The sequence below is a fragment of the Thamnophis sirtalis genome, unplaced genomic scaffold (genome assembly GCF_051295495.1).
Source record: "Thamnophis sirtalis isolate CommonGarterSnake01/CBP01778 unplaced genomic scaffold, rThaSir2_p1.2 scaffold_14, whole genome shotgun sequence".
Classification (NCBI taxonomy): Eukaryota; Metazoa; Chordata; class Lepidosauria; order Squamata; family Natricidae; genus Thamnophis; species Thamnophis sirtalis.
In genome coordinates, this window is record NW_028261394.1 from 36,749,083 (window position 1) to 36,773,080 (window position 23,998).

Sequence of the window (23,998 nt, forward strand, 5' to 3'; positions counted from 1 at the left end):
AGTCCTTGATTTACAATAGTTCATTTAGTGGCCCTTCAAGGTTACAATACTGAAAAAGTGACTTATTGTTCTGACCGAGGCTTCCCAAGAGCATGAAGCAAACTCCTTGTCCCAACAAAAAAACCTTTTATTAATTTACTGTGAATTCTGCTCATTCATATCCAGCAAAGTCTTTCAAGGGAGGATTTACAGTCACAGACTTTATCTGGTTTGGAGAGCTGACAGGCCGATATCTGCAAAACTTGGCAAGGAGTCTCGGAGAGTCACAAACCAATTAAGCAAACTAATTGTCTCCTGCAAACTCCACTCCCCTTTCGCTCCTCTTTTATTTCTTCTGGGAGGGGCCGTTCATCATTCACCTGTGGCTTTACTCCCAAGTCGACCCGTTCTTTAGCTGTTCCCTTTGTCTGGGAACTCTGTGCATGCGCACACTGGGAACAGGCTCCAGCTGTTCATCTGCCTCACTGATGTCTGACTCAGAAGGCAGCTGATAACTGGCATATGGCTCTGGCCCCCTCTCTTCTGCCAACACAGAGCCCTCATCAGAGCCTTCCCAGACTCCAGGACTAGCCCATGTTCCACCCCAACCTCCTCACTGTTTGAGTCTGCTGCCAGCTCTGCTGGCTGCTTGCGGGCCACAACACCTATGACCATTTTTCACACTTCTGACTATTGCAGCATCCCCATGGTCATGTGATCAAAATTTGGATGTTTGGCAACTGATTCATATTTAAGATGGTTGCAGCATCCCTGGGTCAAGTGATCAACTTTGGTGGCCTTCGGACAAGCAGTCAATGGGGAAGCCAGATTACGTAATTTAGCAACCATGTAACTAACTTAACAAAGCAGTGATTCACTTAACAACTCGGCAAGACAGATTATAAAATGGGTTAAAATTCACTTAGCTATGGTCTCACTTAGCAACAGAAATTTTGGGCTCTATTGTAGTGGTAAGTCAAGGACTACCTATACAAGGTGACCCAAGTTTATCCCCACTGTAGCTGACTTACATCTTTTTAATTTCCAACTTTCTCTAGTCTAGTAGGCAGAGCTGATACACACAACTTTTCTGTGTTTAGCAATATAAACTGCCTTTCAGACAATCCTATTTAGCCATATTTGTCCAAGGCAGTTTTTAAATAGGAGAATATACATTTCCTTATTGTTTTTGTTTTTTTCTATATTGACCAAAAGGCTTCAGTTTATGTACAGGAATATGTATATTATTCAATTTCCATTAAAATTGTTTTAGATACTCTTTCTTTTTTACAAGAAAAAGGTTTGGGTTTTTTTTGAAGTGCTGATCTTTTACAAACTAGAACGGATGTTACCAGGCTCAATTCAACGCCCCATCTATGTTGCAGCAGAAAAGGCTTTAACAGTACTTGAAATCTATTCCCAAAATTGCTTTCCTGCACCTGAATCTCCAAATGAGCTAGGCAACCACTCCCATTGCCACCAGCCCACCTGGGCCACAGTTATACCGTTGATAATTCTGGAAATTCGAGTGTAAATATAGAATTAATGTTCTCTCCATTGCAGTTACCTTTTATCAGCTTCTAGGCTGACAGACCTAGAATATTAAGAGAGAGAAGTATATGTAGGTTAATTTCCCAAAGAACTTTATTTTTTAAGAAGCTCCAATTCAACAATGCAAACTATGCAAAGGTTTAATTTAATTAATTAATCTTTAATTAAACCTCGCGATCATGAGCAACAGGTGGCAGCCCATCCATTCCTCCCCAGCTATAATCCGAATTACCCGCAGAAAACAGACCAACCAACAAGATGGGCGGGGCGACCTCTTTTCCCGCCAGCCAATCAGGAGCGAGGTACCTGCGGCGGCCCGGCCCATGCGGAGACGTCGAGGAAGGAAGCGCTTGCGCAGTGAGGTCACCGTACGGGCGGGGCTGACAGAACCCGTCCTGGTTGGCTGGAGGATATAAAAAGGCACCCCGCCCTTCCCTTGACTGGGACTGTTGGGAGTTGTAGTTCAGTTCTCGCAATCGGCGGCTCCACAACAACCGCGACCAAGCCAAGGCCTGCCAAGACCGACCGCTGAAGGAAAAGCCGCCTCTTCGGCGTGACGAGCTTCCCAACTTCGACGGGGCTGTTTGCCTATTTTCCCCTCACTTTAAGCGCCTTCCGAAGCGGACTCACCCGAGAAAAAGGGAGGGGCGGGCCTCCATGGCCGCGGAGAGGGGAACAGCCGCTGAGGCTGTTGACGGAAGGTCGCCACGGCAACAGGCCCCGCCCCTCGCCGCTTGAGCGAGGCTGCCGCGTCCTCTAGAGGCGCCAAGCGGTAGCGCGTCGGGCAGTTATTTACCCCGGAGGGCTTTTTCCGCGGGGACCCCCCCCACCTCCAGGCATCTTTGGAGGAGGGCAGCTAATTTGGCCGGGGGGGGGGGGCTTCGGCTGCTTGCGCCAGGGATAATTGGATAATTGACATCGGGGGGAAAGGGGATAGTTGCCTTAACTGGCCGTGCCAACACTATAGGGGATTGGACTAGAAGACCTCCAAGGTCCCTTCCATAATTCTTTATTGTCAGCTCACAACATATATACAATGAGATTGTTGAGCTCCTTCCAGCTCTGATTGATTGATTGACTTCGAGGAAGGCTTCCAGGCTAATGAGCGCAGATTGGGAGAATTCTCCCATGTTCTTAACATTCCCGCGTCTGCAAATGCAGGGTTAGAAGGCGGGAGAGGCCGTTTAAACAGGCCTTTCGTAGAAAGTATGTGTGTGTTTTGGGAGGAATGGTAATATTGCCAATATTTATGGGGTAAATATTGTCTTCGGGATTGTATAGAAATGGATCTCGCTATAGCTTGTTTCCCTAGTCACGGCTGATTCGTAGATAATGGTGCGATGGGTTGTTTTTTTTAAAAAAATATAGAATCATAAGGGTTGGAAGGGACCTTGGAGGTCTTCTAGTCCAACCCCGTGCTCACACCTGTAACTTGATAGTATAGGATCACCTCCGACCCGCTTTCTCATCGCGCAAATATCCCATCCGTGCATCGGCTGCGGGATTTATTTGCTTTAAGGCAGAGGTCCCCAAACTTGGCCCCTTTAAGACTTTGGACTTCAACTCCCAGAATTCTCCAGCCAGCTCTGCTGGCTGGAGAATTCTGGAAGTTAAAGTCCACAAGTCTTAAAGGGGCAAAAGGTTGAAGACCTCTGCTTTAAGGAATGCACCCCGGGACGTTCAGCGCCGGCTTGAAAGCTCCCAAGGCTTTTTCTGTACACCTATGTCTTTACTCGCTATCCCGAAAGCCTTTGCGACGCAGCCCAGTGGGCGGGGCCTCCTCCCTCGCGGCCTTTCTCGGGACCTGTAGTCTCCGCTTCATGCAGCCAGCCCGTCTTGAGGTGGAGAGCCGGACTCGCCTTCCCGAGATGCCGCGCGGCCTCCATTGTGGCCGAGCCCGCCTCCCATTGGACGGCTGGGGAAAAGGAGCCCCGCTCCCCTCCCGCTGACACAATAGTGGATCCAAGATGGCGGATGCGGGTGCAGCCAGCTTACCTGAGGGAGACTCGGCGCTGCCGCCGCCTCCCCCGCCGCCGCCTCCTCCCCCGCCTCCTCCTCCGCCGGAGGAGCAAGAGCTGAACCGGCGCCTCCGCCGACTCTACCCGGCCGTCAACCCGTCCGAGACGCCGCTGCCGCGCGCCTGGAGCCCCAAGGACAAGTATAGCTACATCGGCCTCTCCCAGGGCAACCTGCGCGTCCACTACAAAGGTGGGAGAGAGGCCTCTGAGGGGAGGGGGGTGGACGGCGGGGCCTTCGCCTGAGGGAGCCAAGAAAGGGGCGGTGAAGCCTTTCCCCGGCGCAGGGAGAGAAGACGGCCTCGCCGCCCCACAAGGAGTGAGGGGTTCGTGGGCAGCAGGACATTTTGGGAGTGGGTGGTCCCCCCATTGGCCTGCGAGTCCCTTGGACTGCAAGGCGATCCAACCGGTCAGTTCTAGAGGAGATCAACCCTGACTGCTCTTTAGAAGGCCAGATCCTGAAGAGGAAACTCAAATCCTTTTGCTACCTAATGAGAAGGAAGGACTCCCTGGAGAAGAGCCTCATGCTGGGAACGATGGAGGGCAAAAGAAGAAGAAAGGGAGACAGAGAATGAGGTGGTGGATGAAGTCACTGAAGCACTAGGAGTGAGCTTAAATGGACTCCAGAGGATGGGAAGGCCTGGAGGAACATTGTCCATGGGGTTGCGATGGGTCGGATACGACTTTGCGACTAACAACGACAGCCACTCCACTGGCTAGAGCAACCTGGGGGTCCCGCCTGGGAGGAGAGCCAGAGAAGGACATCTGGCGGCTCTCCCTTTGGGCAGGCAGGGCTGAGATCCCCTCTGGGGCAAGCAGAAGAGATCTTATTGCTGCCAGTGGGAGCTGTCAAGGCTCCCTCCCATATTTGGGCAGACCAGGTGCTTTGACAGGAGAAAAAAAACACTTAATCTCTCCCCTGGTTCAGCTGATAAAGGAGGTTAATACAACTGCCTAATATGTAAGCAGCCCAAGTTGGAATCCCATCAAGGGTATGGCTAGCTGATGAGAGCTAGAAATAGATCTATACTAGTCTCCCTTCATTTCTTTATCAGCAAAAATGTAACGTGTATGTGTATGTATATGTATATGCATATAGATAGATAGAGACAGAGAGGGACAGACAGAATACCACATCTTTGACCATTAACATTCCCAGCACAGTAATAAATAAGGATAAATAAATATTCCAGGATCAGGGAGCTTCTTTGGGGCTTGTGGAGCAGCCCTTTTGCTTGTCCTCTGGAATGGGATGGCATGGTGTGTCCCCAAAGGTGCTTTTTTTTTTTCCTTTCAAGAGGAAACTGGACTTTTGAGGGGGGTTCCCCTCCTTTGAAAACATTTCGCTTCTCATCCAAGAAGCTTCTTAGGCTCTGACTTGGGATGGTGGGGAACGGGAGGATTCTGACCATCCAGTCGCAGAACTGAAGAAGCTTCTCAGATGAGAAGCGAGATGTTTTCAAAGAAAAACTGGAAAGTCCAGTTTGCCTCTTAAAAGAAAAAGTGCCTTTGAAATAGCCTGGACGACGGAGAATCTCCCTAGACAGTTGGATGGTGTGGTTGCCTCAAAGCAGTGATTCTTCTCCATCTCGGCAGTTTGAAAAAAATGTGTGAGCTTCCAAAACCCCTGCATTTGGTGGCCAGATAATTCTGGGGTTCAAAGTCTTTTAGGGCAAAGGGTAGAGCAACAGAAACAGAGAGCTGTTCTTCTTGGGTGGTCAGAGAGAGAGAGACCCACAGCTCGTTCTTTGAAGTAAAGTATCCTTTGGGGCAATATTTCTCAACCTCCACAAGTTGAAGGTGGATAAAACCCTTCTGTGGAGGTTGAGAAACACTGCCCCTTTAGGGTAAATACTCTCTGGGAGTATAACAGAAGATCAACTATGTGTTTCTACTGCCCTGTTCTTTTTTTATTAATGTGTTTGTTGGAGCACCTGTTTTACCTGTAAGGGAGTGTATTCGGTTGTGGGCTTGGCAGGCTGACTGGCTCTTGAAAATTCTTGCTGCCTGATTGTTTTCACTAAAGAACTAAACAGGTTTTTGACCGGTCTTCTGCCTCTTTCCCTCCTCCTCCTCCTCTGTTTGTTTGAAACAGGACATGGGAAAAATCACAAGGATGCTGCTTCTGTCAGGGCTACCCACCCCATCCCCGCAGCCTGTGGAATCTATTACTTTGAAGTGAAGATAGTTAGTAAAGGAAGAGATGGGTAAGTATATGTGGCTTAACGTGTGTTCTTTTGTGTGTGTGTGTGTTGTCTTTTGGGAGAGTTGGAGCTGACTTTATCATCTGTACTTATATTTGGTAGGGATGTGAATTGTGGCTTTGGGAAAGGGTGAGTGATTCATGCCTTTGTAGTAGGGCATTGCACCAGCAGCATTTCAAAACAAGGAGTTGAGATCATTTTAGGGGGGTTGGGTTCTAGTTCACTAGGGAGGATGAAGCTATGAATCAGGTTCAACTCCAGTTCAGATTTTTAAAAACTGGTTTGACTTCCTGCTATCAAATACCAAACCAGTGATATAAACTTAGATGAGGCATGATGGCTATTATACCTGTTTCTTTATTGGCTGTTCTAGGTAATTATACCATGTTTACCTCTTAAAATTCCTATGTGGCTTTTTGGTATATTACCTCTGAAATCTAATACTATATGTAACAGTTAGTGCAAAGACAGTAATGGAAATCCATTTCTATAGCTGTTTTAACTAGAATTATTTCCTGGCTTCCAATTTTTTTTACATATTCCTACATGTTGGTCAGATGAGCGTGGAAAGATCCTCAGACAGTGCTGGTTCACAGATTTGAATCAGATGAGCGCCCCCCGCCCAATACTTGGCAACAACTAGTGGAGTTAAATCCGCAGTGACTCCTTTCCCTCCTATATAAAATAATTTTTAAGGAAATGGGTACTTATTCTGGGTAATTCTCTGACATAAGATAATTGATCTAGATCAGGGTGTCAAACTTGATTTCTTTGAGGCCGCATCAGGGTTGTGTTTGATCTCGGGGGTTGGGGGGGGGCATCCAGCTCGATGCCTCCTGAAACCCTCTGCCAGTGAAAAGCTCCATTTTTGCTGGCAGAGGCACTGCAGGCCTGTACTTTGCTGTTTCCAGGGTGGCCCCATAGGCCAGATCTAAACACCCTGTGGGCCAGATCTGGCCCGTGGGCCTTGACTTTGAAACCCCTGATCTAGATAGTTCACAACATTAAGCTGCTTGAATTGTTGGTTCCCCCCCCCCCCTAAAAAATCAGAACTTCCATAAGATATTTTTTAGTATATTTCCAATTGTAGGTCCAATTATATTATTCTGGCATAGTCTAGTTACCTTTATTACTACTATTTTATAGTAAGTTTTGAGCTAATGGTTAATATAGGTAGTCCTCAATTTACAACAGTTTATTTAGTGACTGTTCAAAGTTACAACGGCACTGAAAAAAGTGACGACAATTTTTGACAGTTATGACCTTTGAAGTATCCCCATGATGATGTGATCAAAATTCAGATGCTTGGCAACTGTTTCATACTTATGATGGTTGTTGTGTCCCAAGGTCACAAGATCCCCTTTTGCAAACTTCTGACAAGTGAAGTCAATGGGGAAGCCAGATTCACTTTAACAACCAGGTTCTAACTTATCAACTGCAATGGTTGACTTAACAACTATGAAAAGAAAGGTCATAAAATGAGGCAAGACTCGCTTGACAAATGCTTCACTTAACATCAAATTTTGGCCTCAGTTCTGCCCCTAGGTCAAAGACTACCTCTACTCTGGAAATTTGACAGGTTACGTTTCTGTTGGGAACACTGATATAAAAAAGCTCTTCATAATGTGAATTAAACTAAATTCAGTTTGGGAAGGGGGAGAAAAGTATGTTTATAATGTGCATTAAACTAAATTGTCTTGCTTTAAAGAATTTGGGTGTTGTAATGTTCATGATGAGATCACATACATGGCCAGCAAGATATTGCAAATCACATGGGTGGAGAGGCCAGATACAGTCAAGTCTCCTGACTGCAGTGCACAGCAGTATTTTTATGTGTATCTTTGCCCCAGTTATTACAGTGAGAAATTGGATTGATTGCTCTTGGATATCTACTTATTTTAGGCATTGCTAAACTCCTACAGGGGCTTTAAGAAACATAGAGTTTCAATTGTTTGATATTTGGAGAAGAAACAGTGATGGACATTTAGATCTGTTTTTGATCACCTTTGTTATATCTGGAAGGAGTTGCTTGGGGTTTCATAAGCTTCTGTAAAGTTTAGACCAAATCCAGTTGTTCTGTATGTATGTTGAATTAGAGACTTATTTCAGTATTACTTCTACATGATTTTTTTTTTTAGTAACCTTTTTACTAAGGTTATAACTTTTTTGCTGAATCGTGATGTGGGAAGCTCAGGGCACATTGATACGACGTGTCAGGACGTTTCAGATAGCTTCAGCCCCCATCTTCACGAGGAACTATTTAATTAAATGAATTGACAATACCTGGACAATAGAGTAAGCTTTTACTTTGAATAATAGGGTAAACATCGTGCTTTTTAAAGTATTTGTGGTGCCCAGAATGGATTTGTGGTTAAAAAACAGATTGGAATGAGACATCCATTGTTGTATTGTATTTCCAGCAAATACCACTCAGTTTTGAGGACGGTGCTTTTTCTTATATAAAGGGCTTGGGCTAGTTAGTTTTGATGGATCTACAGTATAGAACAGCCATATAAGTTTGGAAATTCAAGGGTAATGATAGCAGCTGTTCTAAATTAGCAGTGGTACTTCTGTGCTGGAAATGCTGCCAAAGGGGGCACATTTAATTCGTTATACAATTCCCAGAATGGTTATAAGGAATTATCATTAACTAGGTTAATACATTCCCTTAGGGGCCCACGATTGCTGTTGCAGTTGGTTTATGACCCATGGTGATGTGAAGATTGTTCTGCAAAGCCAGTTTTAAATTAAAACCTTGTACATATCAGAAAATAGATGCATCATACTGGTAACTCAGTGGTCAGGAATGATGTAATGTTGAGATCAGGAAAACATTGAGAAATATTTGTGCTAGATTTACACTGTGGCTTTCCTCCAGAATCTCAAAGTAGCTTACATGGGAACGGTTACAATAACACATTTTGAGGTCGTTTGGTTAGAAAAAAGAGCAACTGGTGGTGAGTCCACATTCCATGGCTGTGGATGGACTTGAACCTGGCTCTCTAGTCCAGTGTTTTTCAATCTTGACAACTTTAAGAAGTGTGGACTTCCAACTTCCATAATGTTCAAGCCAGTGTGCTGGCTGGGGAATTTTAGAATAGCTTAGGTTAGGTCTAGCTTAGGTTTGTCAAGACTGAAAACCCTGCTCTAGTCATAGACCATATTTTATTAGTAATCCCATTGGCTAATCAGTCAGTCTGCCCCAGGGGCCTAATGGAACCACTAGGTTTCCAAAGAACACTAGGAGTATTTCCTGAGGATTAGGATTGCACCTGAGCAGCTTCTCTCTGCTCATCAATCCAGGGAAGTCCTTTGGTTCACTAAGGAGGTCCAGGAGATGAAGGGGCAAAGCAGTTGCCTAGAGTGCTACTGGCAAAAAAAAAAAAAAGTGAATCCAAGCAAATATAGGTAAGAACTTAATTTCTTGTGCTGATAAAAACAGCCAATTGTTATTATTTCTTTGCTGCTACTGCATTGTCTCCCAGGTATCCCTTTGAGGGAAGGATGGACTAGAACAATATAGGGCCCTCTGAGAATTTTTGAGGAGTTGGAAGATAAGATCACTCAAGTTTGCTCAGAACTTATGCCAGGAAGGCAAGTTTTGTAGATGTGATTGAATATCTCTATCTCACAGCCTTATCTGGGAGAAGTTTGGACCAGTTCCTCTTGAGATGTGACAGCGGCTCAACCACTTGTAGCCTGGATCCCTTTCCCTTCCTGGTTGGTGACAATCTCTAGGAAGGTGACAGAAGGCTGGGCTAGAGCAATGGTAAATACACGTTTAAATGGGGGGATAGTATCACCTGTCCTAGAGAAGGCAGTATTGTGCCTTCTCAAACCATCAGTTGACTTTTCAGTTAGACAGTTGTCTCTAGTCTCCCCTTTTGGGTGAATGCTGCAAAGAAGGTGTGGGACCAAGACTACATTGATAAGAACCAGGAGCATCATGCTCCCTCCAACTTGATCTCATTTTAAAGGTCATTCACGAGCATCACCAATGTAGACTTGGTCCCACACCTTCTTTGCAGCATCCACCCAAAAGGGGAGACTAGAGACAACTGTCTAACTGCAGGGTCAACTGATGGTTTGAGAAGGCACAACGCTGCCTTCTTTAGGACAGGTTGTACTATTCTGGTGATGCTTGTGAATGACCTTTAAAATGAGATCAAGATGGAGGGAGCATGATCTCCCTAGTTCTTCTTTTCAGGTTACTGGTTTTCCATGCCAACAGCCACAGTATCCTCCTGAAGTATTTCTTAAGGGTGGAGATTTTATTATGATAGTTCTCCTTCCTGAAGGAACACTTTCTGGGGGTATCATTAGGAGGGGAGAAGTTGTACCCTAGGCCAGCGGTCTCCAACCTTTGGGCTTGGCCTGGCTGTGGGGGGGGGGGGAGAGGAATTGGGTGGGTTGATGTGCACACAGCCCTTGCACAAGTGGCAGGCCAGTGTGTTCACACACAGTATCACTTCCGCTATTTGTGCTTGTGTGCTCTGGCCAGCCATTCATGCAACCCAATTCCAAATAGGCCATGGGCTGGTAGTGGGCTGGGGCCAGGGGTGGGATGCTGGGGGGTCGCAGGGGTTCGGGAGAACCTCTAGCTAAGATTCTGTGCAGTTCGGAGAACCCCCAAATCCCACTCCTGGCTGGCCCCTTGCATGAAGTCCTGAATTGTTTTGTCTATCATTTGGGTGTATATTTTAAACTTATTTTATAGGCTCCTGAGCTCCACAGAGTCAAGTTATGATTAAAGTGGCATACAAGGCTAGCAAAAGGATATAATAAAATGTAGCAATTATTTATGAGATTGAAAAATGAAATTTGCATTTATTTTTGATTCTGATGCTGCTTATTTTTAGCTCTCTGCATGAACCCTCGATTCATTCAACCTATATAATCAAAATATATTCTAAAGTCCAATAAGGATTTATCATAAATGAGCGCTAATTTAGAAAAGTCAGTGCACTGTTTATGTTTATACTTTCAGTAATCAGAAAGTAGCTCAGTCTTTTGGCAATTGAAAGGCTGTCTTAATCTTAAAATGGATTATTGTTTGTCTTTACAAATGATAAGTTACAAGCGCCAGATAACATTTAGGACAAATAAAAGCCAACAAATTTTGGCATGTTGCAAGAGCTAACAAGCGTCAAAAGCAAGAAAAATGAACATTGAGCTGAAGAAGAAAGAGTATAGAAAGAGCTTCTTGAGAATGGATTATCAGTTCTGTCTGCATATTTTCCTAAGGGTTTCTGGAAGGCTGAATTTCTGTAATTGATAGCCAGAGCAAAGCTAATTTTAATGAGCTAATAGATACCATAGTGACAGTTTATTCAGGTTTGTTGACCTCACAACACTTAATAGTGATTGCATTTTTAAAAATCACAGTGCTTGCCTTCTTAAATTGTGGAATAGATATTTATGGGTTTTGATACATGATTCTTAATTGTGATGTGTCTGGCTTTAAAGACAAGAATGACCAATTCTTGTAATATCTTCAGAATGCTATGAAGAATGCTATAACGTAATTACACAATCATATAGATATCAGCCCTTGAATACAACTGTTCCAGAGTATTAGAGGTGGGCTTTGACAGATTTTGCTTTAGTTTTCCTCAGTTTCACATATGGAAATAATAATGAACATTACATAGTAGAGCTATTTATGCCTTGAAAATGATTCAGAAGAAATATTTTGGCCCTCTCATGAACATATTTATTAATGTAGCATGTCTCCTCCTAGACTTTTGTGCAAGATAGAAAGAAATCTGTGGTTGCTTTATTGAGTCAACTCATTAAATTTAATATGATTTTTAAAACAGCCACCTCTATTTTTCAATTTTGTGAGAGAGCCTGTATAAAGACAAGGCTGCTTTAAGGGGTCTGCGCTTTTACATGCTTTTCTAAACATGTACCTCGGGTTAATATTCCTGCAAGTTGACATGTGATGATCTTGAAAATCTCCCTCTCCCTCTCATAGTTGTGGTAGTATAGCATAGCCTTGTTTGTACGTTATTTGGTTCCGTGCCTTGAAACCTGACTTAGAACAACAGTAGAATTTCATTACATGGATTATGATCTCATTCTATGAGAGCTACTGTCCCACAGAATAAAAGTTGCTAATACTCTGTACAATAAACGACATGAATTGTCTGACTGACTATGTCATCTCTGGCATACAGTGTTTATAAACATTTTACAAATGTTCACTTGAGTTATTCCGAGTTACAAAATCTGTTGCTCCAGCTCTTATTTATAGAACGATATGGCATATGTTGTGTTTCTGATAGAGGAGGGTGTTAAATACCAATTGAAAAGCATTTTAACTTGTCTCATATTAAGTGAGCAATGCTCCCCCCTTCCTCCCCAGCACTGTACCCACAGTTCTGGCAGGCTTCTAATGACCTGCACATGAGAAGAAAGTATGACATAAGTGTTCATTTGACATCCACAGCAGCTTTGGAAACAAATGAGTTCTAGTGTTGGCAGTTTATAATTGGGCTTTGTGGTATAAATACATATTTTTTGAAAAAATGAAGATATGAATTCATATCTGTACAGTAAGGCAGTAAAAAGCCTCACTCATCTCCAGAACACCAATAGTTGAATTGAAGGTATTCACTATCATATTGACATACTAGTGCGAGGCATAGGAAGATATAAAAATATGCAGTGTACCATATCAGATCATATAGCTATGATTTTAGATATTAAGGGGTGATTTCTATTTTTGGGAATTAAAAAATCTAAATTAGAAATCAAGGGGTTTGTTGGCTTTAGAACACGCCACTTCTGTGCTGCCCTGTTTCCCTGAAAATAAGACCTCCCTGGATAATAAGCCCAATTGGACTTTTGAGCGCATGTGTTAAAATAAGCCCTCCCCCCTAAAATAAGCCCTCCCCAAAATATTGCAACACAGCAGTTGCCATAAGGTGATCACGCTCGCCGCTTCTTGTGCCTCAAAAATAATAAGACCTCCCCAAAAATAAGGCCAAGTGCTTATTTTGGAGGGCAAAAGAAAATAAGACCCTGTCTTATTTTCGGGGAAACATGATATCTTCCACCCATCATCAAGATGCTATCAAAATGTTTAGTGTATGATTAGAGTTCTAATTTTAACGAGTCAGTGTTTCTGAACGTATGACTTGTAATAATTATAATTAAGTTTATTAATTAACTCTTTTACTTTAGCATGTTTATCATATGAAGCATTTGCATAATCTATTCTACACCTTTATAACCAATCTATCTGAACTGAGACCCTCTAGATTTGTGATGGCGAACCTATAGCATGCATGCGTGAATTGGCTTGCGGAACCATGTCGCCTGGCATGCGCGGCGTTGCCTGTTCCTCTTCCAAGTTTCTGGCATGCCTGTGACGATCAGCTGGCCTTTGTGCATGTGGCAGTGCCAGGAAGAGCTAGTCTTCTGTTTTCTGGTGTAAGCATGATGAGCACATATGCACGCGTGGCAGTTACTGGAAGACTTGCTCACTGGCGTGATGTGTGCGCCGGAACTAGAAATACATTTTCTGGCACATGCTTGCCTCCTGGGCAGCTCCTTTTCCTGGTTGTGGCCCAGACAAATGTGTATGCGTGCTTGAAGTGCACGTGTGTGCGCGAAGTGCTAGCTTTTTGGCACTCAGTACCACACGCACACGTACTCCCTTTTCAGCACTCATTGCCAAAAGGTTCACCATCACTGCTCTAAATGGATGAGCATTAACTTCTAGAGTTCCTCAAATGGACTGTTGCTGAGAATTCTGGGGGTTGAAGTCTTTACATCTGGAGGGCACAGTGGTTGGATTAGGCATTCCACAGAGAAAGGTTTCATGGTGCACACTAGCCATTGAAGTAGGTTAGCTGAAGAACAGGATTTTTTATTCATTTAGCGGCGTCCTTAACCTTTTGCCTTGCTATCTGGGGCACCTGCGAGTTGTAATTTAGCAGCATCGGAACATTCTGTGCACCCAAGAAGACAGGATTTGCCAGAGTGACATTGTTCTGAGACAGAACAGAATATTTAAATTGGAAGATTAGATCGCCTTGCGAAAAACCTATTTGTTGCAAGCGAGGAGTTTACCTTCTGTGTGCCAGCATGCAAATGCTTCTCTGATTCTTTCAGGAGCAGAAACCTCCAACCTTAATAAATGTGAAGGAAAACTCCAATTGAATTTATTTCCTTCATGTTCAGTTACATGAAAGGCTTTTACCATTTGTAAACATTAAAAATGGCCTAACCCTTGTAAAGCAGTTCTAAAGAGGAACTGTTCCTGCTGAGAGAAGATAACTTCTCTGAATTATCTCTTAATAGATGATGTACTCTACTTAGTCACTGAAGGAGGAAATATCTCTTGTGCAGCTGATGATGATGTGTGTGTACTATACTTTATCAGAGTTGCTGTTCCTTTTCCTGAATGTTTTGGAGCAAAGAATCAAGTTTAAAATAAAGACAAATAGGATTAAGCTTGCAATATCTTCAACCTTTGTATCTGAAAATTCTCCAGCATTATTTTACAGTTGACCAAAATAATTTTGATATTTGCTGATATATTTTACTGAGGCATTACATTTTTGTATCAGAGAGAATAAGATTTTCTATGAAGGGAAAATGTTTGAGACACAAAGGTGGTTCAATTACAAGACACTATTGTTATCCATGTTAGATGTACGGTACATTGTGAATGATTTGAGAAATAGATGACAGTCTCCTCTGAGGGATAAGTTTAACTTCCTCCCATTTGGGCTCTACTATTATTTGTAGGGAAGAGTCCTCGTTGTTATCCTTGTTTGGAAATTCCCTCATTTGCTGAACTAACAGATTTTTGTTTGTTTGAAGGTACATGGGAATAGGACTCTCTGCTCAAGGTGTCAACATGAACAGACTTCCTGGTGAGTTACTGCTAAGAATTATTTGTGTTTGCTCCTGAGCTGTTTACTGGATTTCTACAATCCAGAAAGAAAAGAAAAAAAAGTTGCCCCTGGAATCCACGGGCAGACTTTTTTTTTTCTTTTTTGAGAACGTCACTTGAATTGTAAAAATAGGAGGAGTCTGTATTTCCATACAGTTGAAATACAATTTTATAATTTGCTTAATGTAACCAATGGTATTAAAAGGCCTAAAAGCAAATTGGGCATCAGGACTCAGTATCACAGCATTTCAACCTCCCAGGAACTCTTTAGGAGACCTCAAAGTGATTGCTTAACAGCAACCTCAGGTGAAAAATTCTTGAGGTCTTACATATCAAAAGATTGGAAGGCAGTCAGGCAAACACAGCAGTTTTTGGACACATTACGATCCTTAATTGATAGGGCATTCATAAAATCTCACATGTAATCTGCATCACCAACCTATCTTACCCTTTCCTTTGCCCACCCACCACCCCAATTTAAACCCTCTCTAAATCTAGGGCAGTGTTTTTTAATCGTGGCAGCTTGAAGATATGTGGACTTTACTTCCTAAAATTTCCCAGCCAGCCATGTGTGGATTGAAGTCCACACATCTTCAAGCTTCCAAGCTTGAGGAAAAACTGGTCTAGCCACTCTATGCGCATCTGATGAAATAGGCTACAGTTCATGAGAGCTTCTGTCTTAGTATCATTTGTTAGTGGGGAAAAGGATGCTCGAGAACTTTTGATTTATTTTTATTTTTTTGCCACCAAGGATTTACACAGCTTTCCTATAATCACTTGAACCAAAGCGTTGTTTCTGTGGCTGGATATGATCTGCCCATCCTATATTTGTAAATTCATTACTTTGCCGCCTTTGTGGCTGGGATGTTCGTTCCAAAAATAGGTGAAGCTGAATGTGCCAAGCAGCTTTATCACTGTAAATTGGAAGCAGATGGTAAAGTAATGCTACCCTAAGTTTTCAGGGAAATTTCCCTGTCTTGCAGTTTCTTCTTTGGCATCTGCCCAGCCCTCATTTTGCTTTCCTCTTACATTTCTTCACTTTTGGGAGTGAAATTGCTCAGAGTAGAGGGATTTATATAGTCCTCACCTCAGCCAATAACATGTGTATCGTGCCTCCTCAGCGAAACGCACATCCCATTGGAAATGATGCATATTTGGATGCTTGTCCCAGCATTAGAAAATACTTGGCAACAGAAATAGCATCTGGCATTATTGAAAACGTCTGACATTTGTAAGCATTGTGAAATTACTAGCGTGTTTCCTCATAAATTAGATAGGGTCTTATTTTCTTTTGACCCCCGAAAAAAGCACTTGGCCTTATTTTGGGGCAGGTCTTACTACTTTTGAGGTGCAGGAGGCCCTTTAACCTCGGCTCGCAGATCAGTGGATCCAGAGAGAGCCAGAAGTTCTGTCTCTGTTTCTGGCACCCTCTTGCCAGCCCTAGCGTCACTGGGCTTGTCGCTCTTTTTGTGGCCGCCACTAAGAGAAGGGGTGCGGTAGTTAAGAATTGTGGGAGGCTGTTCTGCGTGGATGGCAGGTGCATGCGGGGCGCATGGGCACATTTCTTCCCCCCCCCCCCAAGAAACGGAAGGGACTGGCTGCGCATACATTTAAATATTTTAGGGGAGGGTCTATTTTTTGGGGGGGCTTATTTTAGCACATGCGTTCAAAAACCCAATTGGGCTTATTATCTGGGGAGGTCTTATTTTCAGGGAAACAGGGTATTATTACTTTCATTGCTGAAATAAGGTTGAAAAGGTTCGCAAAACAGGCTGGCACTTCAGTTCAACACTCCTCAGATATTTCTTTAAAAAAAACAAGTTCTGTTTAAACCTGTCTATTTTTTTTTACGCACATGACTTAATTTTGGATTGTTATATATGTGGCTCTACTTTGAATTCCTGGCATCTGCCTCACGTACTAACAAATAATTTAGTGCTTAATTGCAGCTTCTCTCTTAATCTAAAATTGCACATGCTTAGTTGCAAGAAGTCATGTAATTGACAGCATCAGGTGAGACCTGTCAACTCGTGATGGGCGCTCAATGCAGGCCTTTGAGGCCGTCTCTGGAATGGAATATCTTTGAGGCTGACGATGAGAAAGGTATTTGGTTGCAGCTTCGGGGATAATGGCCATTCATTTGTTCAGATTGCTGGGCTATCCGGCTTTTCCAGTAACATCTTCCTGACAACACATCACTAGAAAGGACAGATGATGAATGCTGCTGTTTACAAAAACACAAATAAGGTTCTATATGCCTATTTAAGCTGATTCGGAGAAAGGTGTTGATATACAACCAGCAACTCTGATGGGAAAACAGATATTCCAGTTATTGTTTTGGGCACCTGTGATCTTTGTTGAGGTTCAGATCTGTAAATGGTTACAGTAAATTTCAGTTTTTAAAAGATTTGGTTAAAGCCAAATGTTCATTACATTTGTATTTACCTGATTGGTATAATTTGTATTGAGCTACATTATTTGCATTATTTTATGTTCTCTCCTCTGTTTGACATCATTTGCATGACATCAATTCCATGTGTTGTCTTGCTTTGGAAACGGCGGACTTTGTCTATTATTTGGGGGTGAAATCCAAAATTATGCTGCATCTGAAGGTAGCTAAATGCAAGTCCACCAACTTGCATTTTACTGTCATTTGGAAATCTTATCCTCCAAATATAAATAAAGCAATTGGTGCTCTAATCTAAGGTGCTTTATGCAAAAGGAACCAATGATGACTTCAGTCCCATGTAGGGAGCAAAATTTATCCTAACAATTATCATTATTAAGAAGAGACAGGAGTGTTGTTCAGTAACATGCCAGCACACCTTTTGTGTGGGTTTATATATTATGTCTTATCATGCCTGTGAAGTACTTTTAATAGTAGCTAGCTTATTACATCCTGTGAGATTTGTGGCTAAGGCTGAATATGTATTTTATAATGTCTATTGTGTAAGTTGCTGACCCAGCATATCTGGAGGGCACCATGTTGGAAGATTGATTTAAGTAGAACTCAGAATGGCATCTTGCTTCATGTACCTATTATAGCAGGGGTGTCAAATTCGATTTCATTGCGGGCCACGTCAGGGATGTGTTTGACCCGGGGGGGGGGCAGTGTGGGCATGGCCAGCTTGACGTCACTCATGTCGGGGGCGCCTGTGGAGGCCTGAGCACTCTGCCAGTGAAAACGTGCTTCCAAGCTCCGTTTTCGGCTTCAATGGCCTTCGTCAACCCTCTGCCAGCGAAAATGCAGCATGTGAGGGCTGCTCGCGGCTCTCCCGAGCTCTGTTTTCGTAGGCAGAGGCACTGCGGGCTGGCCCTTCGCTGTTTCCAGGGTAGCCCTGCGGGCCAGATCTAAGCATCCTGCAGGCCAGATCCAGCCCCCTGGCCTTACGTTTGATACCCCTGTGTTACAGGGTTGCAAACAAAGTTAGTCATCAATAGCAGCAGTATTTATGGATTTTTTTTGTAAGTGAATTGGTGGACTTAGAACGACAACTACGTATAATGCATAAAAAGAATGAGTGATAGTGCTTTTATCATTGCAGTATAAACCTCTTTATACTGAATTGTTCTAAATGTTTTGAAGATTGTAAAATGTGTGGTACAATCTATAGTGACCGTGGAGCCTAAACAAGAATCTAATTTGGGGGTTCAGAAGTTCTTCATAATTTGGCATGATTAAAACTCTTTAACTCTTTAAAACTTTTCACAGTTCTATGATAGACTGTCTGAATAATGTAATATAGTAGTCCTTGTTTAGTGACTGTTGATAGTGTTGATAGTGGGTTTCCCTTGCAGGCTTTTGTTGATGTAAAATAGAACTAATCACTATTGTGAATAGGGCCTGGCAGGTATCTTAACCAGGCTCATTCATTTGCCTCTGAAGTTTTTAGCTGCAATTTAATATATCAAACTACATCCAATTGTTAGTTTTTTTCTGGTGCTTAAAACTTGGTCTGAAAGGGAAAGTTAGCCATAGCAGATGAATGAAGAGAGCTCCAAAAGGGTGTGGTAACGTATTCTGGAAAATGCTGGGGATTCCGATGCTGGGTTGTCATCTGAGTGTTTATTCCCCAAATCACTTTTTAAAAAGTAAGATGTATGTACAAGCATTCCCAAACATATAGTTATAAGTTTGGGTGTGTAAAGATCAAGTAGGTCACCCTGACTCTGTTTAATTCTGAAACTAAATATAAGCTGTTTTCAGGTGGAGCACTTTAGAGTTAGCTATGTGTCACTGTCCTTTCAGATAAGGGTGTTGACAGCAATTGGAGCAACCTGACAGATCACAAGCAAGAGAATATACTGTATGTTTTTATGTGCTCAAACCTGCGTGTTTGAATATAGCTTGATTTCCATGATATTTTAACCCTTTGGGTTCCATTTGTAGCCATGAAAAGAAAACCGTTCCTGCTAACTAGCAATTCTAGCATAATGTGATTATAGGACTACTCTGAAACTGGGTATTTATGAAATGGAAGAGAGCTCCCATAATGGCAGATTTCATTCTGTGTGTTTCATAAATTTTAACTATGGCTAAATCAGTCTGGACTTGAACACTAATTTCCATTTGTCCAGCTTTTGGCCTTAGGCAATGTCCTAGTATTTTTGGCTTCAAGGTGCTAGGACTTTTTATCCTGAACATCCAGCCTCCTGTGCCAGGGACTGCTTGTGGTACAGCAGAATATATTTAGTCCATGATTACTTGATTGTGGATTGTGCAACATGATGCTTCAATACTTCCTTGACTGGAAACTGTGGTTTGTGTTGAAAGAGCATGAGAAAAACAATGTCTCACAAACAATGTAGGTAGCTAAACATAAATCTGTGGAAGCCACATAAAAACTCATCCTGTGACTATGACCCTTCAGAATAAACAAAGAGGCCTTTAGCCCAGATTCAAAAATACTGTATAGGCTTTAGACTTAGTGGAGGATCCTTTGGGTTTCTTAAAGAGGAGTAGGTACTTAACTAGAGGGACGCGGTGGCTCAGTGGCTAAGACGCTGATCTTGTTGATCAGAAAGGTCGGCAGTTCGGTGGTTCGAAACCCTAATGCCACGTAACAGAGGGAGCTCCCGTTACTCGTCCCAGCTTCTGCCAACCTAGCAGTTCGAAAACATGTAAAAAATGCAAGTAGAAAAATAGGAACCACCTTTGACGTTTAGTCATGCCAGCCACATGACCACGGAGATGTCTTCCGACAGTGCTGGCTCTTTGGCTTTGAAACGGAGATGAGCACTGCCCCCTAGAGGCGGGAACGACTAGCACATATGTATGAGGGGAACCTTAACCTTTAGGTGCTTAACTAGTTTGGCCTGTAGCAGCATGTTGCGATCAGACAATGATCAACCCAGTCATTTTGGGGGGGAGGGGCTGTCTTTTCCTTGGGTTTGCATGCAGCCACAGTAAATTTTTCGTGTAATCACCTGAATTGTTTTATATGCTTGAACATGGCTCCTGATTAGTTCAGACTGCCTGCATACCGCAGATGAATGCCAACGTAGCTTCTTAATTTCTTAAGTACTATTAAGTGATTATGAAGGGAATAGAGGATTGTGTTTCTTTCTAAGCCTCATGTTCCTTTTAACCAGACCTTGAAATAAAGATCCTGTATTAAGGTCGGATTTATGATTAGAACTGCCAGGAAAAGACAAATTCATGAAGAAGAGGCAGCCATGCTGTCGCTTGGGTAACCTATCTGCATAAGTGATCTGTGGAAATGTAGGATTTGGATTCCTACAATTTTATTTTGATTAAAAACAAAAAAACCCACCAGCTTGAACAATACTTTCTTCACTGGTTTATATCGTCATCTTGTAGAGGAAAGTGTTAGGGTTATATTGTAATTTCTAGAAATATAGTTCTTGACTTAAACCACAATTGCTAAGTGAGACATCGCACAAAAAATGATCATATGACCCTAGGACACTGCAACCTTCATAAATAAGAATCAGTTGTCAAGCATCTGAATTTTGGTCCCTTGACCATGGGGATGCTGCAATGGTTTGCAAGTGTGAAAAACAGTCATAACAGTGGTAAGTTCCGGCCACTGGTATGTGCGCACCGTTGGCAGCTTGGAGCAGCGACCATTGTACCGGAACGGTACTAAAGGAACTGTTGTAAATCTTGAACTACTTGTAACAGTTCTCCCCCACCCAAAAAATCCCTCCATAGTTTTAGTTGCTAAAATCTTATTTTTGCCATGATAAACAATTCTCCATTTTCTGGCTTCTGTGTGTTTGGAATAGGACAGTTCATTCCTCACAATCGCTTTCCCCCACCCCCAATTATCTTCTAAATATCCTCACAGAACATTCTGACTCCTAAACAGCTTTTCTAAGCACTCTGGGAGAGGTTCAGCCTTGAAAAGGGCCACGTTCCAATCCTTGGGGAGGGAGGTTGAGAACATTCCATGAAGAATGTTTTGCACATACTAGAATCCTCCTGCATTATTAATGCAAATGCTAGACATTTCCTAGTGATGTCACCTATGAATCCCTCACTTCCCGATGTCAAGCATGTCACGTTCTAAACATGAGCTCTTTCTTTATTCTTTTTCTTTTGTTTAGGTTGGGACAAGCATTCCTATGGCTATCATGGCGATGACGGACACTCCTTCTGCTCATCAGGGACAGGGCAGCCCTACGGCCCCACTTTCACTACTGGCGATGTAATTGGCTGCTGTGTGAACCTCATCAACAACACCTGCTTCTACACAAAGAATGGACACAGTTTAGGTAAGCAAATGGAGCACTTGGTCCAGTTTTCTCTCACCTCATTTGAAATGTTAAGGTGGTCATAAGGTCCCTATCAGAATTGGGTTCCATTCAAAGGACAAAGTGATTGATCATATAGTCAGAACAGAATTAACCGAATAACAGAGTTGGAAGGGACTTTTCAGGTTTGCCAGTCCCACCTCCTGCTCAGGCAGGAAACCTACACCATTTCAGGCAAATGGTTGTCCAATCTCTTCTTAAAAACATCCAGTGTTGGATCATTCACAACTTCTGGAGGTAGGTTGTTCCACTGATTAATGGTTCTAATTTTCAGGAAATTTCTCCTTAGCTCTAGGTTGCATCTCTCCTTTGCTTCTTGTCCTGCTCTCAGGTGCTTTGGAGAAGAGCTTGACTCCCTCTTCTTTGTGGCAGCCCCTGAGATATCAGAACACTGCTATCATTTCACCCCCAGTCCTTCTTTTCACTAGACTAGACATGCCCAGTTCCTGCAACCGTTCTTCGTATGTTTTAGCCTCCAGTCCCCTAATCATCTTTGTTGCTCTTCCCTGCACTCTTTCTAGAGTCTCTACATCCTTTTTACATTGTGGCGACCAAAACTGGATACAATATTCGAACTGTTTTCTTACCAAGGGAAGGAACTGTGTTGGCTTTTTTGGCAGCTGCAGCACAGTCTCCTGGTTCATATTTAAGTGATTATCCACTAGGATTCCAAAATCCCTCTCACAGGAGCCAGGTACCACCTATAATATAGGTCCTATATTATACCTGCGCATTGGTTTTTCTTGCCTTATTTTTTTTTTTCACCATTGAATTTCATTTTGTTAGATAGCACCCAAGATTCAAGTCTGTCAAGATCCTTCTGTATTTTAAGCCTATCTTCTGGAGTGCTGACTTCCTGCCAGCTTGGTGTCATCCATAAATTTGATGAGTTCTCCTTATATCCCCTCATCCAAATCATTGATGAAGATGTTGAAGACTACTGGGCCTAAAACAGAGCCTTGGGAAGAGCATGAGAACTCCTTTCTCATGCATTTACCATCACATCATATGGCTTTTTCAGTTGTGTGGCCCACCTCCCACTTACTTCTGTATGTGCAGTAACTACTCTCATTCAGGTGGAATTAAAATAACCATCAATATCTTATTCCTGTCCCCTTTCCCCAAGAGAAAAGGACCTCTCTAACACTGGAAACAAAGTTGAATATATAGTAAGGCTCTTCCCTGCTAGGATATGCTTTTAACCTGGGAGAATATCCGCTGTGCACAAAACAAAGCCAACAATATTCATAGTGCTGTGATGCATTCTGTTTTTTTGTTGTTGTCTGCTGTGTGCCTTAGAAATAGAGCTGTAGAAAAGATAGAAGAAATGCTTCCATAGAACATGAGATAAAGGAGCAAACCTCTTTGAGTAATGTAGTACTTAAAACTAAGGTTCGAGAATTTATGAGTACATTTGTCAAAGCATTTGAGTTATAAAATTTGACAGCCATTCCCTGCAACTCCCCTTTATCCACTGTTCAGGGTTTTGCTTCATGCAAGCTTTTGGGGGAGTATAACTCTAGCAGTCTGCTGGTTTTATTTTATTGTTTCTTTAGAATTGCATATTGTAAATTGGGGGCTAGGTAAGTGAAAGTACTACTTATCAGAATACCGGATACATTTATGGAATTCCCTGCAGCAAGATGTGGGGAAGACTTTATTGGTTTAAATTGTTTTGAAGGGCAGCTATACAAATGTATAATATAATAAGCAGCTTTTGCAAAATGATAGCAAAGTCCCTGTTCAAGAGGCAAAATACCCTCAATAGCCACTTGTTGAGAAACACAGTTGGGAGGCAATTCTTGTTTTCATGATAAATTGGTGGGGTTCTCGGAAGTTTCTGTCTGGCTTGTGGTTTTTTTTTTTTTTTCAATATAGGAATCTATAGTCTGATGTTTCAGCATACTTCATGCATCATGTGGATGTCTCAGCTTTGCTCTTTAGAATTGCTTTAGCCATAACTGGATTTTTCTCTCTGGGCAAATGTACCGAACAGTCTTTATCAACCTGGCGTTCTCCAGTAGCCATCCCCAGAAGTTCCAGCAGGCCTGACCCAAGGAATTCTGGGAATGGCAGTCCTGTGAAAAAACCAGTCCAGAAGTCAATGCCTATTTGTAAAAGAATCTGCTGTTATCTGGGAGATAATATAATTCTGTTGGAGACGCAGTGGCTCAGTGGCTAAGACGCTGAGCTTGTCAATCAGAAAGGTCCGCAGTTTGGCAGTTCAAATCCCTGGTGCTGTGTAACAGAGTAAGCTCACGTTATTTGTCCCAGCTTCTGCCAACCTAGTACTTCAAAAGCATGTAAAAATGCAAGTAGAAAATAGGGACCACCTTTGGTGGGAAGGAAACAGTGTTCCGTGTGCCTTTGGCGTTTAGTCATGCCACATGACCACAGAGACGTCTTTGGATAGTGCTGGCTCTTCGGCTTTGAAATGGAGATGAGCACCGCCATCTAGAGTCGGGAACGACTAGCACATATGTGCGAGGGGAACCTTTATCTTTTATAATCCTTTTGCAGCATTTGAGTTATTCCCATTAGCAACTGCATTGCAATTCTTTTTA

General features: G+C 42.7%; 1 protein-coding gene across 2 annotated transcripts in view; it reads left to right on the forward strand.

Annotated features, from left to right (window-relative positions):
- The first annotated feature begins 3,489 nt into the window (after positions 1–3,489).
- The window catches only part of RANBP10 (RAN binding protein 10), a 37,241-nt gene continuing 16,732 nt past the window's right edge, over positions 3,490–23,998 (forward strand). For both annotated transcript variants that reach the window (XM_087729215.1, XM_087729216.1), the window contains exons 1-4: positions 3,490–3,738; positions 5,641–5,752; positions 14,585–14,637; positions 21,228–21,395. In XM_087729215.1, the coding sequence (XP_087585341.1) occupies positions 3,498–3,738; positions 5,641–5,752; positions 14,585–14,637; positions 21,228–21,395 (574 nt within the window). In that variant the 5' untranslated portion in view covers positions 3,490–3,497. The remainder of the gene's footprint in view (positions 3,739–5,640; positions 5,753–14,584; positions 14,638–21,227; positions 21,396–23,998) is intronic.